General features: G+C 40.5%; 2 protein-coding genes and 1 pseudogene across 3 annotated transcripts; 1 reads left to right on the top strand and 2 right to left on the bottom strand.

Moving 5' to 3' along the window:
• The first annotated feature begins 85 nt into the window (after positions 1-85).
• On the top strand, positions 86-1,603 carry LOC125016017 (trypsin-2-like). The gene is made up of 6 exons (XM_047598182.1): positions 86-235; positions 337-487; positions 618-868; positions 956-1,092; positions 1,215-1,316; positions 1,422-1,603. The coding sequence occupies exons 1-6, from the start codon at positions 196-198 to the stop codon at positions 1,467-1,469; spliced, it is 729 nt and encodes a 242-aa protein (XP_047454138.1). The 5' UTR covers positions 86-195; the 3' UTR covers positions 1,470-1,603.
• Positions 1,604-4,058: 2,455 nt separating this feature from the next.
• LOC125016028 lies at positions 4,059-6,066 on the bottom strand (annotated as a pseudogene).
• Positions 6,067-6,780: 714 nt separating this feature from the next.
• cblc (Cbl proto-oncogene C, E3 ubiquitin protein ligase) lies at positions 6,781-19,872 on the bottom strand. Of its 2 annotated transcripts, none has more exons than XM_047599062.1 (14): positions 19,242-19,872; positions 18,356-18,718; positions 13,429-13,575; positions 13,175-13,331; positions 12,461-12,582; positions 11,995-12,132; positions 11,828-11,915; positions 11,567-11,698; positions 10,025-10,207; positions 9,635-9,787; positions 9,474-9,520; positions 9,068-9,127; positions 8,929-8,969; positions 6,781-7,452 (listed from the first exon to the last, which is right to left on the bottom strand). In XM_047599062.1, exons 2-14 carry the CDS (start codon positions 18,709-18,711, stop codon positions 7,331-7,333), a joined length of 1,746 nt encoding a protein of 581 aa, XP_047455018.1. In that variant the 5' UTR covers positions 18,712-18,718; positions 19,242-19,872; the 3' UTR covers positions 6,781-7,330. The 2 variants fall into 2 exon arrangements, with proteins under 2 accessions (XP_047455018.1, XP_047455019.1); XM_047599063.1 differs by having other exon boundaries at positions 10,025-10,204; positions 19,242-19,868.
• Positions 19,873-22,972: the final 3,100 nt, after the last annotated feature.

Below are 22,972 nucleotides of genomic sequence, written 5' to 3'. Positions count from 1 at the left end.
CCCAGCATTCTAGTGCAACTCCCCCCCCTGCCTGTACCAAACTAAATATTTGCTTTTCCAAAATGCCTAGTTGTTTGTTTCAGGTTCCTGGTTGGTCAGAAGTAAATGTGGGAGATGTCTTCATCAGGGATCAAATTCCTATAAAAGCCAGGGTTGCAGTTGAAGTCCTCTCATCAACAGGATCATACAGCAATCATGAGGTCTCTGGTCTTCATTCTGCTCATCGGAGCTGCCTGTAAGCTTGGTTTTCTACATAAGGGTTAATTCATGGATAAAAAATTAATAATGAAGAAAAGTTATTGGTCACTAACGACTTGGCCTTCTTTGTGTTTTCAGTTGCCACCGAGGACGACAAGATCGTCGGAGGGTATGAGTGCACGCCCTACTCCCAGCCCCATCAGGTGTCCCTGAATGCTGGCTACCACTTCTGCGGTGGCTCCCTGGTCAATGACCTGTGGGTGGTGTCCGCTGCTCACTGCTACAAGTCGTAAGCACGTTCTCCATGTTTTTCCAAAGATTGGTTGTCTGAATTACTGATACACAGATGCATGAATATGAGTGTCTTATGAGTGTCTAGTTTGGGTGTCTTTGCTCTAATTCCCTCTTCTATTTTCTAGCCGCGTGGAGGTGCGTCTGGGAGAGCACAACATCCAGATCAATGAGGGAACTGAGCAGTTCATCACCTCTTCCCGTGTGATCCGTCACCCTTCATACAACTCCTACACCCTTGACAGCGACATCATGCTGATCAAGCTGAGCAAGGCCGTCACCTTCAACCAGTATGTGCAGCCCGTGGCTCTGCCCTCCAGCTGTGCTCCCGCTGGCACCATGTGCTTGGTCTCTGGCTGGGGCAACACCATGAGCGCCAGTGAGTAATAATTCCTGCATTATGCTTATGTTTATTTATATTTTCTGACAGGTAGTTTCAGTTGTCTTCATTTTTTTTGTCCCCCAGCTGCTGACAAGAACAAGCTGCAGTGCCTGGGTATCCCCATCCTGTCTACCAAGGACTGTGAGAACTCCTATCCCGGCATGATCACTAATGCCATGTTCTGCGCTGGATATCTGGCCGGAGGCAAGGACTCTTGCCAGGTATGTTCCATCAAATCCACAGAGGTGTCCACCAGTTCACCTCATGTGCAAATTGAAAGTAGAATTTCAGTGTATACCATTATTTTTAATTTGTCTCTTATGTTCTTATCCTTTGCTTCCAGGGTGACTCTGGTGGCCCCGTTGTGTGCAACGGTCAGCTGCAGGGTGTTGTGTCCTGGGGCTATGGATGTGCTGAGGTGAACCACCCTGGTGTCTACACTAAGGTAAAGCTGAAGTATTTCTTTTTTATCAAAAATACACCATTACAGTAAGATTTCCTCATGTATGTTGCTGTGTGTCCGTACTAACAGACCTTGTTCTGTTCCCAGGTCTGCCTCTTCAACAGCTGGCTGGAGAGCACCATGGCTAGCTATTAAGTGATCCTAAAGCAAGTTCAGTCCACGGCCTCAACAAACACTTGAGGTTCATCAACATCAACATCATTAGAAGTTTATGTTCCATCTGTTGTTCTGGACTGTATTATAAATAAAAAAACTGTAAAGCAAGAAAACGTGGCTGTTGTTTTTTTCCCCTTGAGAAATCAATGTGTGGTTCAAACACGTTCACAGCACATTTAAGATGTTCGGGGTGGTTGGAGGAGAAGATGGGGGTCTGCTGTGAATGTTGCCAATTAGTCATGTAAATTATTCTGAATAAATACATTGTAATTTTGCATGGAAATTTTATTTTAAAAGGGGGATTTTACTAATCTGTCTTCCTGCCACTTAATCATTTAATCTATTTCAGTAGCTTCTGCTACCACGATTATGCTGAAGAAGCATGATTCACATTCCTGAACAGAGCGACAGCATTGCAGTCTTTGCTGTCTGTGGGGAACAGATGGGAGATATTTCTGTACAACTGTCCATCGACTGGTTTCAGGGAGTCAACTGCTTGCAGCAAAAGTGTCAAACAAGACACATGCCGTCGTTTCTGCATAACTGGCTCCTGATGGCAGATTTTCAATCAGCAGCTTCAACTAGCCTTTCAGGGACAAGAAAACAAGACAACGGCGGCAAGCATGACATTTGTTTTCTTATTGAAGAGTCAAAGTAATTGCAGCGTTTTGGGGCTTCACAATGTTTATCTGAATGGCGACACTTTAAACCAGCAGGTAGTTTTTCTTCTGTCAGACGATCAATCAAACACATTGCAGACAACAAAAGCAGCGTTTGCTGCATCATTTCCCTATTTTTCATCTTTCTGTGTCTACAAAAACACACTGTTTTCCCAGAAGCCACAGTTGACCACCAAGTTCCCATAAAATGACACAGCTGAACGGAAGTTGCAGTTCAATTTATACACCATCTATAACAATCCAAATTGTCTCAAGAACCCAGAGAATCAAATCTCCACAGGAGGCACTAAGGAAAAGGTGGACGAGGAGAAACTGTTTTACAACATGAAGAAACCTAGACCAGAACCAAGCTCAGGTATGTTGGGACTCATCTGTTTGTCAGGTTGGCAGGGGAGCAGAAGAGAGCAGATACATTCACACATGAATTTGGGTAAAATATATGCAGCATGTATACATGAAACGACATGGTGCATGAACACGGGAGATTGACAATGGATAAGAAAGATGAATGGAGCCAGCATTCAAGAACAGCTTAATGGGTAGGTATACAGTGTGCTCATAAAGTTATTGTATAAGAATTAACAGGCATAAAGGCACATGAAACAGTGACAATAGTAATTATAGTACAGATAAGCTGTCTGGCATAATGTGTGAATATATGAGGCATCATGGGCTGATTGGAGAATCGATTACTGTAAGCAATAAACACCAGGCTGTACAACTGAAGAGAAACATGCAGCTTCATAGGTCAGACTGGATGCATAGTCTACCATCAAACTGTTTTTATTCTTACGACTGGATGTTGCTTTAGGAAGAGCCAAAATGAACAGTTAGCACGAGTGAGTATGGTGTTCTTGACCCAGAACTGTACAAGCATCCCAAAAGCCACACTTTAGGCCTTCAAATCCAAGCCTTTTAGATTCTGCCTTCAAACTGGTGCTGTGTTGTGCATTTCGACAGTGCTCTAAAATAGACTCTGTTTGTTGCTTGATTGTTTTTGGCTTGATGGAGATGATGCCTTACAGATAATAATTTTGAAGTGTGAACTGCAGGACGAGTGCGTCAATCTTCCAAACTATATTTGAGTCACACAACCCAACTACAGATTATAAAGGAAACCATTCCTCTGAATTGTAAAGCTCTATTTTTGTCCTTGAGTTTCTCTGCCACCGGATATATATATTTTTTTTATTCAAATTTGAGACAGAGACCTCCATATTGACTTGAATTTACTGGACATATTTAAACCCCTTTTCAGACGTATTTAGTGCGCTGACATTGGGGAATGGGACACTGTAATATCTATGTCCTTCATTCCTGGGAGTCTAAATCATTTTTGCACTAATGAGACGTGGAAATGAGCCAGAGTTTGAGTGCTCAAAAGTAAAACACTGACAAAACCTTAGAAATGCTAAACATGCCGCACTTAACACCATGCACACCCTGCAGATTAAAACAACAGCTTGTGTTTTTTTTGTTGTTGTTTTTTTGTGAAGAGACTGTGAGGTACTATCAGGACAAACCTCACTGCATGTAATGTGTTGATTTGGCTTTCAGGCCATGGAGTTTCACTGACAATAACTCTGATAGTTTATATTTCTTTTAGTGGAACTAAAGCCTTACAGTAACATCATTTCCTAAAACCATTAACAGCCTTGTCAACAATCACAAACACACATATCAATTCCATAATAATAGTTTTAATTGAAGCCTTCACGTCTTACACTTCTTTTTGTGTCTCTTCCAGGTCCTTTCTCCTTGTGGTTCTCTCCTGACTGCTCTCCTGCTGCTTTGGCTGACCACCTCTTGTCTCTGTCTCCTTCAATTTCGGTCCCTCTTTCTCTGGTTTCTCCCTCTTTCATGTAGTTCTGTGATAGCAGATCATAGTCTAGCTGTGTCTGGAAAGGGTCTCGTTGATCTAGGGCATCAAAGAACACGCTTCGGTGTAAACCCCCTGGGTAGTTAGGATGTGCACAGCCCTGGCCCAAAGAGACAATACCTTACAGCTTCCCATTACACACCAGAGGACCACCAGAGTCGCCCTGAACAGAATGAAGACAAGAAGTGCCATAAGAATTTCCATCTTCCATCATCCCATTCGGTATTTATTTTTTAAATTTTCACTTATCATCCATTCTTTTTTCTTGCGATGTTCTCTAATACCCACAAGCATCCTCCAGGTATCCTGCACACACCATGTAGTAAGTCAGATCAGTGCCGGGGTAGGAGCCTTCACAGCCCTTGTTGAAGAGAATAGAGACTTTGACACAATGAAAGTAAAACGCGATGAACACAGCAAGTGTAAGAAAGAACCTTAATTTTAGTGAGCATCCATGTGGATCTCCAGAATGTCATTTTAGCATGGCAACCATGATACATTTCCTAAAATGGAGCTAAGTATATATTCTTATTGTTATAAACGCATTAATCATTAGTCTCCCCCAACACACACAGAAAGAGACAAAATCTTTATATGTTTAATGATCTTAAAAGAGACACTTGTGACAAAACAGCAGCCACACTCATGATATTTCTGGTTTGTGTTGTGTGAAACATGACCTCAAACTGCAGGAAACCTTATTTTAGTACGTGGGAGCAGCTCAGACGTGAGCTTCTGTGTTCACACCTCTGCATGGCTGCAAAAGTAAGTGGTCATGTCTTGTATTTTAGGTGATCTTAACCAAAGTTGTATTTTCTTTTACTGTGGAGAGACAATATGTTCATTATTTTGTCATAAAAGAATGTTTTGCCTTTGTCCCAGTCAAGCCCTCCTCACCACGATCAGCAAAAATGTCAGACAGAGCTCACAGTCCAGACACATGTCCCCCCGGTGTGGGGGCTTTGGTGCAGGTCGACGCTAGGTTTGACGTGCTGGTTCTCATTGTCAGAGAGTGCCACTTTCATCAGCACGATGTCCTAGTCTAGGGTCTTGTAGTTGTAACTTTGTAATCATTTTGTTCTTTGTCTCCTTTTGTCGCTTTTCAGACCCTTTTGGGTGACAACCAAGTGACAACCAAGATGGCATCTACTGACATGTACTGTTCTGTGCCCTCGTTCATCCAGATGTGGTTGTCACCCAAGATGGCAATCTGTCAAAAAGGGTCTGAAAAGGAGTCAAAGAATGAAATGGCTATAATTCTCTTAAAAAAAAAAAGAAAAATAATAAAATGCCTTTTTAGGACATACCCAAAGTCAATTGAGTGCTGTTCATAACATTTTGGAGGTCATGCTTGGTCTCTTTTGAAAGTCAAGACTCAGAAAAGTCAGAATCCCTCTAAGTGGTATTGCTCTTGAGTAATCAAAGTTGCCACATCGTTAAAAAAAATAAGAAGTTGTTGGGTTTGCCTAAATTTTTTGTTTTGAAAATAAAATAATTATTTTTGTTGGTTAAATTCTATAATGACTTTTATCAGTGAAATCAGAAGAAAATGAGCATGCATGCAGCATCTAGTCAAATGAAACTTGTGAACAGAGCTCTGATTGGTTCAAAAAGCTACTGCTGTCCCATATATGACCCAGTGAAATGAGATCTTTGGTTGATTAGACATTTTTACAACATATTTTAGTAAAGGGATATGAGACAGTTAAATGCTGAATGTAAAATGATAATACTAAAAAAATAATGTATTTTTATCATTTGCATTAGGCCAAGTTTAATGTAGAACACATATAGTTTGCGGGTCCTTGGCCTGAAAAACGCTGAGAACCCGTGACCTAAAACATTTCTGCACATCGCAAATGTTCTTCACCTGCAGCAACCACAAACATAAAAACAATCAGGCCAATCCTGCTGCTGGTGACTCATGCCTTTCTATGACCAGACTGGATGTTAATGACCTGATACTCACTGTATTTACATCTCATCTTCTCTGCGAACCTCCCACTCCACGCAACATAACCCCAATTCACCCATCCACCTTCCAACTCCAAACCCCAATTCTTGCCATGATAAAAAAAAAACAAAACAAAAAAAAAAAACCTTTCTCTTATTTTTTTTAATTATTTTTTTTTTTTAACCATGTTGTAATTGCATAGTTTGAAACTGTGTCTCTGCTGTGGTTACACTGTGACAACTCTTTTCACAAGTGATGACCCACCTTTGAGTAAACAAATGACTGTAACAAGCCATGTTGTGTTTATATAATTATATACTGGTGAAATTCACAACATCTGTTTGCCTGCTGATGGTGGCTGGAGAAAAACCGCCATGGGAGGCGAAGGTGAGCTGATGAGAGGGATCTAAATTATACAGCTGAAGAGTGAAAACAAAGATAATCCGTGTTCTGCTTGTCCCAGTGAACATGCCCATCCGTCTGCAGCGTTTGTGGCCTGGTGTCATGGGGTCAGCTTTACCACCCTGATGTTCAAAATGTGCAAATTTTTATACTGGATACAAGACACTCTGACAGCCTCCCCCTAAAGAAATCATTTATTTAACCTCTTCTCCTCCACCCATTTTGTGACCTCTCGCTCTCTAATTTTTATTTTCCTCCTGTGTCTCTCTTACACCACCTCAAAAGTTTTCTCCTTCATATATCGTATACGTATTCCTTCTTCTTTTGCCTGTTCATGTTTTCTAGTACGTAATGGAAAAAAAAACACATCACATAAAATTTACATTTATTAGTTTGATATAAATACAAGACTGCTTGATGAAGTGACACACATGCCTTCATTCACTCACATATTCATGAGAAATCTTATTACGGTTTAATTGAGGAGGTAGCATTTGTGCAATTGGTCCCCTCCATTTGACCACATAACTGAAACAATTTGACACTATCTGAATTGTCATGGGCGTCGTATAAACGCAACTTAAATCAATGGAAATGAAACTGTATAATTACATACTGATATGACGAGTCTGCTCTTAACTTCTAATATTTTTCACGGAGGCTCAGTGAATGCTTTAATTATAAAGAACACAGTGTGAGGCACTAGACATTAGCAACCAGCGTCCTGGTAATGGCAGTGTGATTACTGAACATGTCAATCACAAGCACTCTTCATTTTCAGCAGCGCAGCATCAATGTGACCGTTTACATTTCCGACCACATTTTTACATTCACTGAAAGTTGCTTTTACTCAGCTGGATATTTTAGTCCACATTTACTTCTCGCTTTGTTAAAAAGTATCTAGATTCCAGGTGTCGCTTTGCATTCAGGATGACATGGTTCTCGTCATCTCTCCAAGGCCATACTTGTCCTTTCTGTGGCCTGCTTTCCGTTCCTCCTTACGTCTTCTTCTCTCTGGGCTGCAGGGCCCGAGCCACGCTATTCCACCTACACACAGGCACAGAAAACAGGCCACTGTAAAATGTGCAGTTCGCACAAATAGTTAACGGATTTACATGTTGCATTACTTCATTTCACACACGTCTGTCGTGAAAACACAACAACACCTCCACTGACTGAATGATTTCTAGCCCGAGACTTTTTTTTTCACGGCAGACAATCAGACTCATCACAGTAGGGAAAGCACAAAGGTTCAGTTTCATTTACTGTCCCATACGCGCTTTTAGTAAGTCAGCAAGTGTTACTAATACCATTATTAATTGATTCACTGAAGTAGAGTGCTTCCTATAAAAAGAAAAGTTTCACATGCTTGCTGTGACATGCTGAACGAATGATTCTTGTCATTTATGGGGATGTGGACGGATAAGGAATAAACAAGTAACGTTTATTAAGACGACACGTCAGTTGAATCCATGATATGTAGCCAGTGATATTCAGAAGTCTAGAGTTAACAGTCACAAGAGCTTAACTCAAATTTCCTATTTGCATATCAGAACAGAACAGGAACCACCATTGTGAAAAGGAAAATTGATGACGCTCGATGATGCTAATGGAGCAAGAACCATGTCATGCTGGTCACACTTATTATTTCTGATCAGAGTATATCACCAATTTAACCCTGTAAAACAACATTGCACTATAATATGATTTGATCCTTTCATCATGACAGAGACAACATCTCAGTTTCATTATGTTGTGTCTTTTGTTTGGAGACAGTGTGTATGCTATTCACTTCCCCTGTCTGCGGTCATAATGTTATGCCTGATGGCTTCCTGTTATCTGCTATAGAAATGTTTACCGAATATAAAAGAGAAAAGAAATGCTCGTCATCATTTAGAAATCCAATTAAATTTCACAAGTATGAATTTATACAGCGTCTGTCCAGCAGAGGGCGCGCAGGCACCACCGATTCCAGTGAGTAGAGTCAAGCGGTCTGTTTGGTAAATTTCTCACAAGCAAAGCTAATGACAGCAATATCTTTACTCCTTAATATGAGTCTAGCATGTCTATGAAGCTAGCCTGTTGATCAGTGGAGTAATATAGCAGTTTAAAGTAAGCATCAAGAGCCCTTCTCTCAGAGAAGCCAGTTCTGACATTTTAGTTTTACTTCTGACCTATAGTCTGACCTATTTACTAAAATCATAAATGTCAAGTATATTTTGAATATGTAGTTTTCTCCAAATGTCAGTATTTACATTTGCATTTGTAATGATTATTTTATTATTACACTACAGATGCCATAACTATAAATATGATGCAACCTCTTTTGCAATTAAACTCCAGCCAGATCACTTAGATGACACGCATCACTACAAAAATGCAATTCACCAAATACACAATAAATATATAAAATACAGTATATTCACGGTATATATTTTAGGATAAGATCATCTGTTAGTTGTACAAACATCTGATTTCTATTTAGTACAATTTTATTTTAGTATAGTGCACTACTTCACTTACTGTCTCCAGGAGGAATTGCGGCTTCCGTGAGGTATTCAACACTGTGTGAAACAGAATTGGAAACACAAGTGTAAAACACGTGAATAAGCTGCTTCACTCACAATTACTAACTGCACAACGGCACATATAGAGTATATACCTCTGAGAGAGAGAGTGTGGTCTCAGGTTTTCTTGCTGATTGCTGTGTGAAACTTCCCCCCTTAATGGAGATGAAAAGGATAAATAGGATAAAAGATTTAGAGTTCTTGTCTCGCGTATGTGTGACTAGCACAATCAGTGCAAATTCATTTAGTCTGTGACATGCTGAGCCCCTTCTCACATTTCTGTTTGTTTCACAGTCGATTATAGTAACGAAGCAGAATTCTTGGTTCCTTTATAGAAAACTGAAACTGACTTTACTGGGTGATAAAAAAGACATGATTCTTATCTAGCAAGTAACCACTGTGTAAAATGATTAGGGTTAACCATGCCCCGATAAAGACTATTTCAAGTCTACATGCAGATAACATCAGAAATGTCCCGTTATGTTTTAAAAGCCATCTCACCGGTTTGTCTGTTGTTTGTGTCTGTGTGTTTCATTCCCACTGTGGGCCTGCAGAAAATAGAAAACATGTCACAGTGCTCAGTTTCATCTCATGCAAAATGAACTTATCACGTCATCAAGCTGCAAAAACAGAACAGGTGTGAAATGTCTGTGGGAACCTACTGAATGAGAGTGAGAGAGTTTGACCAGCGTCTTGGTTTCAGATGTCTGAGAAAGGATGGAGGGAGACGGACAGCGTAAGTCTGTGCTGTTTTTAGGAGGCAAAGGTGGCGCGCTCAAATGAGAGCTGGGAAACTGGTACTCCAAACTTGAGAACTGTTGAAAGAGAAACATATGCATTCCTATGTGACTGGAGGGGAACAGGAGGAGGAATGAAGTGCATTTTGCTGGTAGTTATCATGGACACAGAGAAGCTTCAGGCGAAGAAGCTGAAACAAAGTGGCCTTATTGACTATGCAGTAGCAGTGGCGTGTATAACGGGGGTGTGAAGCGGGGTTTACAGCTGTAAAAGTCAACAAAAAAAAAAGGAGAGACAGAAATGAATTTACACACCTTCTTCATCGCAGCCATTTCCTTTATCACCAGCTCAATGTCCTCGTGGTCTTCTTCCTCTCCGTCGTCATCACTGTCGACCTTCCACTGCCCACCGCCTGGCAGGTACGGCTCGACCAGGACGGACTCTGTTCCTCTGATGTCGCAGCGGCAGTATGGGCAGGTGTGGCCAGCTGACTTCTGCTAGATACAGTAATTATCAACACCCCATCACGGGCAGAGTAGTGGAAAGACCATATGAATGTAAAAACCTGTTGGTTAGAGGGGAGCTTTGTGTCCTTTGAACTGTGTGTAGTGGAATATGTTGACCTTGTCTTCAAAGAGAGAAGGTTTTCAACAGACGGGGAAGGTGGAAAATACCACGTTCAACAGAAACTGTAGACTGAGGTGGAGATGAAGGCAAATCGTTGCGCATTTACTGTTGCTGTCATCGTTGTTGTTGTGTAGTACGTACTGATTTCAGCTGCAACTATGGTAACCCCCGAGAGATGAGCTACGTGCTTGACCACAATCTAGGCTAGCTCGAACAATTCAGTTGTTGTCTGACATCCCCAGAGCCGATTTCTTTTCACTTTTCTCTCTCTTCCTCTTCTTTTCTAACACACGCAGTCTTTCTCTCAAGCTGAATGTGACCGGTACGGCTTGAGGAGGATGTGAGACTCACACAGGAAGTCCTGATCAAAATGTCAGGATATGCACTTATGCACCTTTGCAAAGACTTATACACCTCCTGAAGAAATGGGAGGCTATTTCGGCCGACCAAAAGAAACAGGGCTCTGTAATTTGGTAGCAACAGCGGCAGCGGCAGCTTTCATTCTGATTGGACGCCTAGATTGTCACTCTGTGTTTAAAAGAGGAAGTTGGGAAAGCCCCGCTGCAGGATCACAAAGAAAGCGCATACAGAAATTTTTGTCCCCATGATGACCAAAGTTTAAATTGCAAATTTTTATGTCATTGTCACTTAAAGAAGGTCAAGTATAAGTCATTATGAAAGGCCACCATACGATATTCAGCATGTCTCATGTGGCTACTCAGCTCACTGTGTTGCCTGAAAAAACAAAAAGAGTTTGTGGAGACGTGTGTAAAAAAAAAAACGCTGGATATAAAAATCTGCAGATTTGCAGTGTGTAGTTAAACACTGTCTTGATTAAACAAGCGGGAACATGCAAATTATCTTAAGCAATCTTGTGTGCAAGTGTAGTTCTGATGACTATTTTAGCAGTTCTACATTTTGATTAAATGTTTGCATAAAAGCACAGAGCATATTTTTGACAGTAACCCCAAACCACATTCAAATGACCAGCATCGTTACTGTTCGGAGGGGCTTCAACCAGCAACCAAACCATGGTCTATAAAAATAATCAGTTTAGTCAGCCTAGACTCTGTTTCACTCCACTGAACACGCAACAACGGTTATAGTAAACCTCCATCTGGGGTGGAACGTGTCACTACAAGAATAATGCAGCAAGCGATTTATCTGTGATTCTGAGCAAAGATAAACAGACATTACTGAGTTGTGGGTGAGCGGAGAGCGGTTCATACCTGCCATCCTGTGAGGCAGGGTTGGCAGAGGAGATGCCCACAGGGCTGGATCCGAGTGTCTTTGTCCCTCTCTGCGCAGATCTTACACAGCTGGAAGGTGCTGCCGATGTCACAGTAAAGCTCATACTGCTCCTGTTTGGTTAGTCAGAGAGACGAGACAGAACGGGGAACATATCAGGAGGCGATCTGTGTTTTGTCTTCAAAAAGCTGCCCGCAGGCCCCCGTAAGACTGATAAGGAGGAACCAAGTGCGATTGCTTACTTCTGTAACTTTGACTTTGCCCTTCTGCGAAGGTTCACACAGGCTTGTCAGGTCGGGGTTCACATCACGGCCATCGGGGTATAGGTAGCTGCACGCACGGAGACATTCAGAGGACACGCACGCAAACAGGGAAAACAAATCAGAGGCCAGTGAGTATTTGCACTTACCAGCGCTCCTTGTAGCCCTGAATGAGTGCCTGGTAGAGGGGTGTATTCTCAGGGATGGTCTGGACGATGTTACCTTCAATTGTCACGTGGCCGATAGCCCACTGGCCCATTCTTGTGCAGCTCAGGCGAAAGATATAGCTTAGAGAAAAATAAATTCTTGTAAATCCCATTTGTTAACAAAACATTTTTTATATTTCTGTAAAACAAAAAATTATTCCTCTAATTTTTAGAGATAACACTAATGCCACAATATATGTGTTTTTTGTGCATCTGCATAGTTTCCTTGGGGTGTACGCTAACATAAGAAGGACAACATTTTGTGAATACAAGAACAGCCTCAGTTCGTGTCTGCTAAACATGAAAGGAAACACAAGACTAACAAAGGAGGCTTTTTTTTTGTTGTTTTGAGTTTTGAGGTATTGTTTTTCCGTGTAAGTCAGAAACCGCTGCGGGCGCTCAAACTCACCTCCCAGGTCTGTGCAGGTAGCGTTCCAGACGAGCTTCGACCTGGTCATAGGTGAGGAAGGCCATGTAGCCGGGATGAGTCACTGCTAGCTGGTTCCAGTTCCTTAGAAGTGACCTCCAGGGCTAAAAGACAAGAGGAGGCCAGAGAATGGGAGTAAATGACGTTTACTAGCTGACTACTTATGACAAAACCTTACACCAGCCAACGAACCACAATGTAATTAAATAAGAAAGTGAAGAATTCCTTTTATATTGTAGACACGCTGTATTTTAACAGTCCACTGTTTTGTCCATGTGGGCTGCCGTACAGGTCAGACTACAGAGAGGAAGCCAGGTGTAGGCTGCTGTCATTTTCCCTTGTGTTCCCTCTTTCTTCAGCTCAACTTTAAGGCACATATGACTGTAAGTGGATTTACCTGTTATATTGAATTAATTGTTATTGTTAAGGAACGTGTCCTGTTTGTTAAAGTAATATAAAATGGCCACAATGCTAACACGTTCATATTGCTGGTACCGTATGTATGGTATAAAGAGTTGAAAGACAGACAGTCATTTTCTCCCTCTTTACTCTGTATTGTAGTTTTGTATTGTATTGCACTTCTAACATCTTAACTGCCAAGACGTCTCCTGGATGTTTATTGAAGGACGTGTTCTGCCGAGCTAGTATTATGCGAGCATTAGATGTGGGTGCGTGCTGTTTAAACTTTCATCTTACCTGAAACAATCTAGTAAATATGTCAAACTCGAACACAGAGACGTAATCATTGCAGGTGAGATCGATGGTTGATTTCAGAGCCATGGACTCCATCCCTTCCTCAAATGCATGCACACTTCGCAGCTGCTCTTTGAAGGTAGTCCACTGCACCAAGCACCTGTCAGGAAGACATCACTAACATGTAGTGGATATAGACTGACACAGAACAGAAGTCCCAAAGCCACAACAATGGAGCAAAATATTCCCACTCTTACTTCCTGCCAAAGGAATGCCTCCAAAACTCCTCCGCCTCTGTCTTAGTCACCCTGTAGGTGTCCCCCTGAAAACACCCCCCTGGAAACATGGCCTTCAGCTCCCACAGCATGTGACTGAACAGCAAGGACAGTTTGGTCAAATTCCTCCTGAAAATGAAAGACACAGAAGACTTTCAGTTCAGTGGCTGTAGGAACACAAATCCATGTGCTTTACATGTAAATAATGATAGTAAATAGTTTGTGCTCTTGTACAAAGTATATAAAACCAGCTTCTGGACCGAGAAACAACCTTCATTAAACCAAACCTTGCACATTTGCAGTAAAATCTTTATTATTTCATCTCTTATCATTCACCAGGTCAGCCGATAATCTAATTTGCTGTTCTGTGTATCGGTTGGAAAAAGCCTTCTAGAAGCATGGCTGATACTTTCCATAGAAAGCGCGCGCACACACACACACACACACACGCACGTGCACACACACGATGCATGCAAGCAATCACACAATAAGTAGTCCACCTTGCAAACAGGATGCTGTCTGTTGCATGCTTGTCTGTAAATACCACAAAATGTTCCAGTGGCCAGTGTGTCACTTCAGGCCAGTTTTACTACCCTGCTGAAGCTCTACTAGGGTCTTTGTTACTATATTTAGATAACTGTTTTGCACGCTGTTCTGCTTTGAGCTGTTTTTTTTCTCTCTCTTACGTATATCTCTCTCTCCGTCATTGTGAACTTTGGTGTAACAGGTAATCTCGCACTCAAAAACACAGCTTCCTTTAACCTCTTGTAACAGCGGTGGTAGATATTGTTTGAGAGCAGTAACGCCACTGACTGACAGGTTGAAATGTTAGGTAGGGATCCAGCTTTGTTTTATGTGTTAATATAAAATAATCGTGACGTGAATGATGATTTCTCAGCGATATGACAATAAAAATACTATAAATCCAGCATCTACGTACGTGTACATCAGATTGTGATGACTGGACAACCTTTAAACCTTTGCTGCAGAAGTCAAGCATGATGTAAAATAAACACAAAACGAGATATCTTCTTTATGCATATCTACTGATGGTGAATCATCACATTACAGTGTTAGTCAGTGGTGCCCATTGAATTCGCTGTCATGTGTCTTTTGTAACGCGTTTTTGATGGAATTCTTCGATTGTTCAATCTGCCGAGGCATGCTTCAATCCAAACCCAGGAGCGTGGTAGTAAACTTTCCACCTCAATGAGAGTAACAAAACCTCTACGGTGTTTAGGAGGTAACAGTAGAATACTAGAGCAGGAGGTGGGAGGAAATGGATAAGCCACATCTCTCACTCTGGCCGGACCTGCGTGTACTTAAAAATGTAATTCAGTAGACAGAAATATTCTGGTGACATTTATGACGAACATGTTGGTTAAATGAGATACTGTAAAAAGATACCGTAAATGTCAATCAGAGTAAACAGTGGATGAAGGTTTGATTGTTATTCAGGTCATTTGGGACGTTGGTGTTGGTAGAAATTGTAAATTTCTCCCCGTGTTGATGGGGAGACATAAAAAAAGCAAACTGTGCGCCACAGAAATCCTTTGCATTGTCAGCACAAAATGGTGCTGAATATACATTATAATTATTTAGCGTCCGCATCCATAACTATCACTTTTGCTTTGACATTTCAACCCTAACTGTGTCTCGGAACAACCGGCGCATTAAACACTAAAGAAATGCTTCTCAGAATCAAATTCTGTCTTAAAATCCACAGTGTGTCTTTGCTTGTTTAAAACAATCAGCCACAATCTGAAAAAGGGGACCCGGTCCGGTCATTGTCATTCAGGTGCTTTAATGTTTTTTATCCAACTAATCCACTGCGCTTAGTGCATTTAATAGTTAACACAGATTATTGCAATTTGTTTGACGCATTCTGTAGATTGAACAACACTACACAAATAGTCAAAAAGCTTGCTATTTAATCATTTATGCATTACTTAGAGCAATCTAATAATATATCACATTTCGCTTTCAATTCTCAACACATTCTGAATGCAAACTTACTTCTTTTTTTACGGTGTCTTATTAGCACTTTTACTTGTGTGAATATTTTAACCAGCGGTGACATTTACAAATATGCTCATGAATTTATGTGGCATTCTTGTGTTGTTCATACGTGTGAGAGAGTTTTCATATTTGCATTCGTTTTTCCTTAATCCTGTCAGAGTGAGTCAAAGCCTTCAGTGTGTCACAGACACAATCGTCTTCAAACCGCTAAACCTTACACTGTTTCTGTTATCTCCTCCATTAGTCAGATCTCAGTTCTCCTTTTTGGCTTCACATGACGGCATGGCAGAAATCTCACTTGCTAAAAGTGCCTATTTTTTTTTTTTTTTTTTAAAGCTCCAATAGTCACTGCTTTTAGAAAGAGGCTGATAACGTGCTGTCTGGCCTGAGTCTGAAAGGCCACAAAAAAGAGGACATTGCAGCGTGACAATCTAAAAACACAAAAAGAGGATATTTACATGAATTGTCTTACCATTCAACCCACAATACATACATAACACTGTATGAATTTGCCACATGACTGCTCATGCAGGCTTTGCTGTGGTAAAAAGGCCACCTGTTGAGCATGCAGATTACTGAAGATGACGCAAGATAAATCTTTTAATATGGTTTTTGTGATTTTCCCATTTTACTAAAAGATAATCTTTGATGCAACGGCAACTAACGGAAACTATGAGAAAACTACGAACTAAGAATTTCAAGATTAAAGCTCAAAAGCCAGCACCTCAACCAACGCTGAGATATGGTTATTTGATATTTAATTTGTTTGAAATCTATATTGTCCAGTGTTACCTTTATGAGCAAATGTGGGGAAGATCGTCCTATAATGAATTATTCAAGAGTCTTTTTGCTCAAAGAGAATCTGTTAATGAGCGATAATCTCGAGTATGAATGCATGATGAATGCGCGATGGTGAGTTACGATCTCGCTAATAAGAATAAATAAGAATATTTTTTTTTTTTTACACTGATGTCTCTATATGAAAAATATTAAACTTACATCAAAGTTAAACTCACGTTTACGTGTTTGTGTGACAAACTGTTTTGCCGCTATGCTGCATTTGGAATGGAATTTATAAATTACATTTCATAATTGTGCGAAACAGTACCATTATATAATCATATCACAGCATGGGTTGAAACTTGATGGAGAGGTACATTGTTCTTAAGCCTAGCACGTAAATAGGGATGATAACCATAATAGCATTAAAAGCAGAAAAGTCGAGTTTGAAATTATTGTTACTGTCCTTTGAAACACGGATGGTTTTTACTAAATAAAGTGTCATGATTACTTTGCAGTAAATGCACCAAATCCAGTCCTGAATTTATGCCACGTGTAGTCAGTTGAGATTCTAAAATAAAAGCATGGGTAGACCTTGTTGACCTTGTTGATACAGCTGTATAAGCAAACCCTCAAAATGTTGGTTGGTTCTTTTGGTTGATTCTTTTTCTAGTTGCCCCATATTAGCATCACAAAGGTACTTTTTTTGGCCCTTTTTCCAACTTCATCATTAGTATTCATAGAAGGAGTGAGGGATCGTGGCCCAAACTCCAAATAAGAAAGTAACTCTGTTAAGCTCTTCCAAAATCTTCTACTTTTACAGGCCCATCCTGTATCTTTTATATTAAACTTCTGGGGACCACATATTTTGCTGCAGATTTTATAGATGGAGTTACAGTGTTATTTCAGTCCATGTAATTGAGTGTTGAAAATGGAGTGGAAAACCTCTATCGTATGTAAATACTACGTTAGGACGGCCTTTTAGACATGGATAATGAACAATTTGAGGATTTTTGTACTTTACAGTGGAGTGAAAACTCCGTGGTCCAGGGTACTGGACAGAGATTTGAGGGACATGGCGCCTCTTTCTGAGCCCACTTATGAAAGGTGGACAGGTTACGGAAACAAATTAACCAGACCAGACAAATTTAGTTGGGCTTTGAGATCGTACATATTTAGTTAGTTTGAATCAGTCTGGATATAAGTGTGGGTGGCGCCAAAGCACATTGGCAAATATTCATAATCATCTTCTCCCAGAGAAATTGTCCCATTACTCCGCAGACGTCCCTGCAAGCAGCCGTCACCTGGACCTGAATTCCTGTGTCATCTATGGAGTTTACATGGACACTTTCTGGAAAGAGTTGTTCCAGCACATTGTTCATATGCAATTGTAATACAATTTTATAAATTATACATAAAATTCCTCTCAGACCATTTAATTTAAGCAGTGTGGCAGCTGAGAAATTGGTTCTGGATATCTTAATACAAGGGCAAATATGTTTAAAATTACAATCACTGCTGCGCACCATAGAAAGTGAAAAATATCGGTTTGCTTTGGCAGTGACCCTTGAAAAATGGAAAAATTTAGAATGCCACTAAAAAATAACTGTGTACGTCTCCAAAAATATAAGATGAAAATTGCTTGTTACACATTTGGAAAGACAAATATAATGTATTCAAATATAACCAGAACTCCGAAAAAAGAAATGAAGAACTGTTTTCTTTCAGTGCCCAGTGCGACGTCTTTAAAAGCTTTATCCGGCCAACACCCCAAAAACACATACATACAACGCAGTTGAAATAATTAAATAAATAAATAAAAAAACAACTAAAAATACCCCCCAAAAAACGCCAATCCTATCTGGAACCAGGACTTTTTGGTGTTGTTGAAGACAAAAATGAATGGATTATCAAAAATGTCCTCTTGCCCAATTAATATATCACATCGATCAAACAAACAAACAAAAAAAAAAAGCGCAGAATAATAAATGAATCATTTTATGTAGGATTTAACTAGAAATACTGTCCAATATCGTCAAAGATAATCTGTCCTTCTAACATGTGCTCACTAGTGTTGGTTTGTGGAAACATCAGCCAGGGGCCTTCTTACCTGCAGCTTGACGTCTCCTCAAATATCTTCTCCCGTCCTTCTTTAAACAGCAGCAGAGCCCGGTCTGTCTTATCCAGCAGGTTCCTGACATGGACCCTCAGGTAGTTGGCCTCGTCTCCTCGCGGTACCTGGCCGCTTGTGGCCCTGTAGCCATGGTAGGGCTCCCAAACCTGCATGAGCAGTGTTGAGGTCTCAGCCACCAGCTCTGGCAGATATGGGGGACTGTTCCTCAGGCCTAGACGAGGGTTGGTGCTCAGCTCGTGGAGCTTGGCCAGCCTTTTGATGGCCTTGTCCACCATCCGCCGATCTGCACTGGTTGGGTTCTGGGAGGCTCCTGAGTCGACCGCCGCCATCATTCCACTGCTGTGTGTTTGACAGTGAAGTGAACCAAAAACTGAATGTCGGTGACTTTATGTGTGGGCGTGCCAAATAATAACAATGGTGTGGCTGTCAGGAGGTGTGAATGTTGCATTTTTGTATGTGTGTTAATAGCCGAGTCGCATCCTCCTCAGACATGTCTGCTCTTGATTCATTCAGTGGCAGTCCAATAGCAGTAAACGACACGTGCATTTACAATTATATCTCAATTAAAAAAATACTGAGGGCTTCAGCCAAGACTGTCGCTGCTGTCCATGTCAAACGTCTGACTGAGCTTCTGTCTGAGCTTCAACAATACAAAGCCTGTTACACATAGCACATAGCAAAAAAAAAAAAAAAGAACAAATGCCTTAAGAAAGATACTGAAAGCAAAGGAAAGGAGGATTGGAAACTGACACACAAACCTCAAACCAGTTCAAACTTCTACCATCACACTCTCTTCTCTCCTCTCTCCCTAACTCAACACATTTGACAAGTGTTGCCTCTAGTTCGGCTGTGCTCTGCTTACCAACATTTAGGCGTACATCTCGTCCTAGATTCTCCGGGTCAGTAGAGCTAACTCTAAGCACAGCGGAAACATGCTCTCTGTCGTGGCCCGACACGTTCTTGCTGCTGCTTTGTCTGTCTTGATGTCACCCTCTGTGTGTGTCTCTCTCGTCTTGGTTCAGCCTTTGATTGGTTTCCTGGTTGCAGCTAGAAAAACAGGTTTGTTTTCTTTGCTCTACTGCTCAGACAAGTAAAGAGAGAGAGAGAGAAAGAGAGAGAGAGAGAGAGAGAGAGAGCTGGGAGGGAGAAATAGAGAGACGTGTGAATATTTGCAAAGAATGAAAGCAGACTATATGTAACTGCATATACAACTGCAACTTGTGGACTTACCAATGGACACGATGACTGAAAGAAAATAAGAAAGTCGAAAAGGCATCCACATCTTCACCTCACTGTGTGCAGGAAACTTTTTATTGTGTAATTAAATTAATTTAGGTGGCATTTCATTATAATTTGATGTTAACATTTCTCTTTTTTCATTCAGATCCCTTCGGTCCACACTGAAATTAATGATATAAATTATAATGACTGAGATGAAGCATGATTATTACAGTAATGGACAGTGTACCCTAATTATCTGATCACCATGAGGATTTTGATGAAGAATTGATTTCTACTTTTTTTTTTTTTTTTTTTTAGAGTGATGAAATATTTCTTTTGCAATATATGAAATAGAACATACAATAATCTGTATTTTGTTTTTTATTCCATTCAATTCACTTCAATTTTATTTATATAGTGTCAACAGTGCAGAAAGTCTCAAACAATTTACAGAACCCAGCCTGAAACCCTGCTGTGTTTCTTAGTGATTTCTCCTATGGGCTATCAATAAAGATGCACCGTCTTAAATGTCATCACCCATCAACTTTTTCATCCACAAGGGGGAGACAAACTCATACAATCCACATCCAGTTTGCAGTCCCTAAAGCAGGCTAGGTGTCCAAACAGAGGGCCTGCAGCATGGAACTCGAACTTGGCTGTATTGTACTGTTTAGTTTTAACAGTAGGCGGCATCTTGAACGCTGCAGCTTCTTCACAAAACAAGAGTAGACTTTTGCCACAGGTGACCAAAAATGGTAGAACAGAAAGGCAAGATAACAAGTGAGTGCAGGAAATGCGAAAAATTAATATTTCTTCACAAAAACAAGGGAAGTGTGTCTGTTAGCTATGCAATGAAACTGTTGCTCTGATGAAAGAGTGTAATATATGATGGCACTAGGAAATAAAACACCAGACTCACACTGAGCAGAAAGTTGAGCTAATGGCAGCTAGTTTAGAAGCTCTACAAGATTTTTATCCACGCTAACAAAACACAGGAAAATGTCTCAACAGCCACCTCTGAGGTCCTCAACTCATTTCCCGACACGGGAAATCTTTCTCAAATAATGACTTCATAAGCGTCTCACTAAAGACACAGGATTCGAGTTTCTATAAAAAAGAAAACAATGTTAGCAATGTTCAGCCCAGTCACTGTTCCCACCAAGTACAACAAAGAGTAAAAATGTATTCCACAGTATTCAGATATCAATGAATCAAATTACTTATTGGCATAAAAAGCTTGAAACACACCCCTTTACCCCCTTAACCCTCTCCCTGCCTGGCAATATCATATATCAAGCACCATTTACCTATATTTATCTGAAGATACCCTTTTACCTGAGTGGCCCAGCCCTTCCTATATTTTCTCTATGTGTCCCCCAGCGAACAAAGTTTGGATACAGCCGCCTTAAGGCAATCTGATCATTAAATCCATTTAAATTTAAATTTTCAGCTTAGTATAACTGAAGAGTATGCATGTACTGCACACTTCAATCTGTCTGCACAGTACTACATACCAAATATTACACTAGTTTAGTAACTTCAGGTAGCTCCTGCTTATTATTTATGATTTAGTTTGTGTATATTGACGCACAAATCCATCTGTATGTCCATAGCACCTCAGTCAGTCATTGTGTATATTTTACTCACTCACGTGTATATATGACCTCACCTGTACATAGAGTTTCATCTGTAAATATTGTCCATATGTTCTAAAACCAACCTGTACTATGCTGAACATACAGAACATTCACCTGCCTACAGTGTAGGAGGAAGAACCTTTTTATTTTATCTTTCATTTAATTTTTTCATGTACACCAGTCAGTGACAACATTAAAACCCCTGATGGGTGAAGTGAATAACACTGACCTCATCTCTTCAGCCTTTCATTCATGTGGCAGCCATCCCCATCCAGGCGATACAGGCTGTCACACCGGAAAAAAAAGAAAAACAAAAAAACAAGAAAAAGAACGAGAAAAAGAAAGAAAAGAAAGAGGAAAAATAGCCTCACCCCTCAACCCATAGGACCCAAAGGCCCCCACTAACAACATCCTGTTACCAGACACCACAGGGCACCCTCAGAAGGCACATGTCTCAAGGGAGACCTAGACAGACATTACAATATTAGGCAGATGGTTTGAATGTTGTGGTTGATTGGCGTATATGTATACATTACTGTATTTTCTTACTGGTTATTTATTCTATTCCTGCTCTATCTCTGAGAATTTCTCCTGTGGAGAACCTTTGAACGAGTCGACTTCTTAACATGATCACCTACCAACATTTGCATCCACAAGGGGGAGACAAACTCAGATAATCCAGAACCGGTTTACTGTTTTCATGGCTGATCATTTTATCTACTTGCCAGATTGGACTGAATGTATGACTGTGTATGCTGCAGGAACAGCAGTTCCATCACCTGCTACTAAGACAAATATCAAAGAAGCTCGGGGGGGGGATAAATCTTTCAGCGATTCAATTATTGATTATATTTTTGATGTGTGTCTCAAGACTCACTTCCTTAATTGTAATGTTTTTACAGTAGTTGTACCTCTGGTCCGTAAACACCTGAGGGCACCCTAGCACTGTCTGCTATCTTGATATAATACCTTGTGATTTCATCATTACAACACTAAGCTAACAAATTTGATAAATCTCTATGAAAATCTGATAAAATCAGTACACTCTTAAAGATCATCAAACCTTGATCAGTTTCTCTTTTACTGTGCGGTAAGCTCTTTCTTGTGTGTGTTTAGGATTAGGTGAGCAGTAAAAATAACAATTAAAACAATCATCTTGCATTTTTCATAAGTACTGATACCTAATGCCAGACAGGGACAATAATGGTTGAGTGCCCTGACAGCTGCATGATATGTTTGTGTAGTGGCAGGGTGTTTTAGGGACTTTAGACACCAGGGTTGATTTTCCGTTGCCCACTCTACACTTCAGTGGAAAGAGGAAAGTCCCAAATTGACCCAGGAAATCAGAACCTGTCTCAGGGTGGAGTAGGATAAGATTAAAGCAAGGAGTTGAGACATGTACAGCCTTTCAAGATTAGTTTCAGTGTTTGTGATCAGATAACATGCTCATATGAAGGTTAGCAGCAAAGCAGCATTGAGTGATGAGTCCTCATTTAGTCTCCTCACTCCTCCTCTGGGAATCGCTTGAGTTCAGCTCTGAGGCTGCAGCCCGAGGACACCTCCAACCCTGGACAACTAATGTCTGATGGACCGATGGTGGACTGAAATGAAGAATTCTACAGGAGGCCCGATAAACTTTTAAATTCTTTTTCACGCACAATGTTGTGAGTTAACATATGTAGAATTTTTTTTAAAAAGAACCTTTGTAAATTTGATATTAAGGGTTGTAAGGTAT

The sequence above is a fragment of the Mugil cephalus genome, chromosome 11 (assembly GCF_022458985.1).
Source record: "Mugil cephalus isolate CIBA_MC_2020 chromosome 11, CIBA_Mcephalus_1.1, whole genome shotgun sequence".
Lineage (NCBI taxonomy): Eukaryota > Metazoa > Chordata > Actinopteri > Mugiliformes > Mugilidae > Mugil > Mugil cephalus.
Note: the sequence above shows the minus strand (reverse complement) of the source record. Positions and strands in the feature narration are given on the sequence as shown.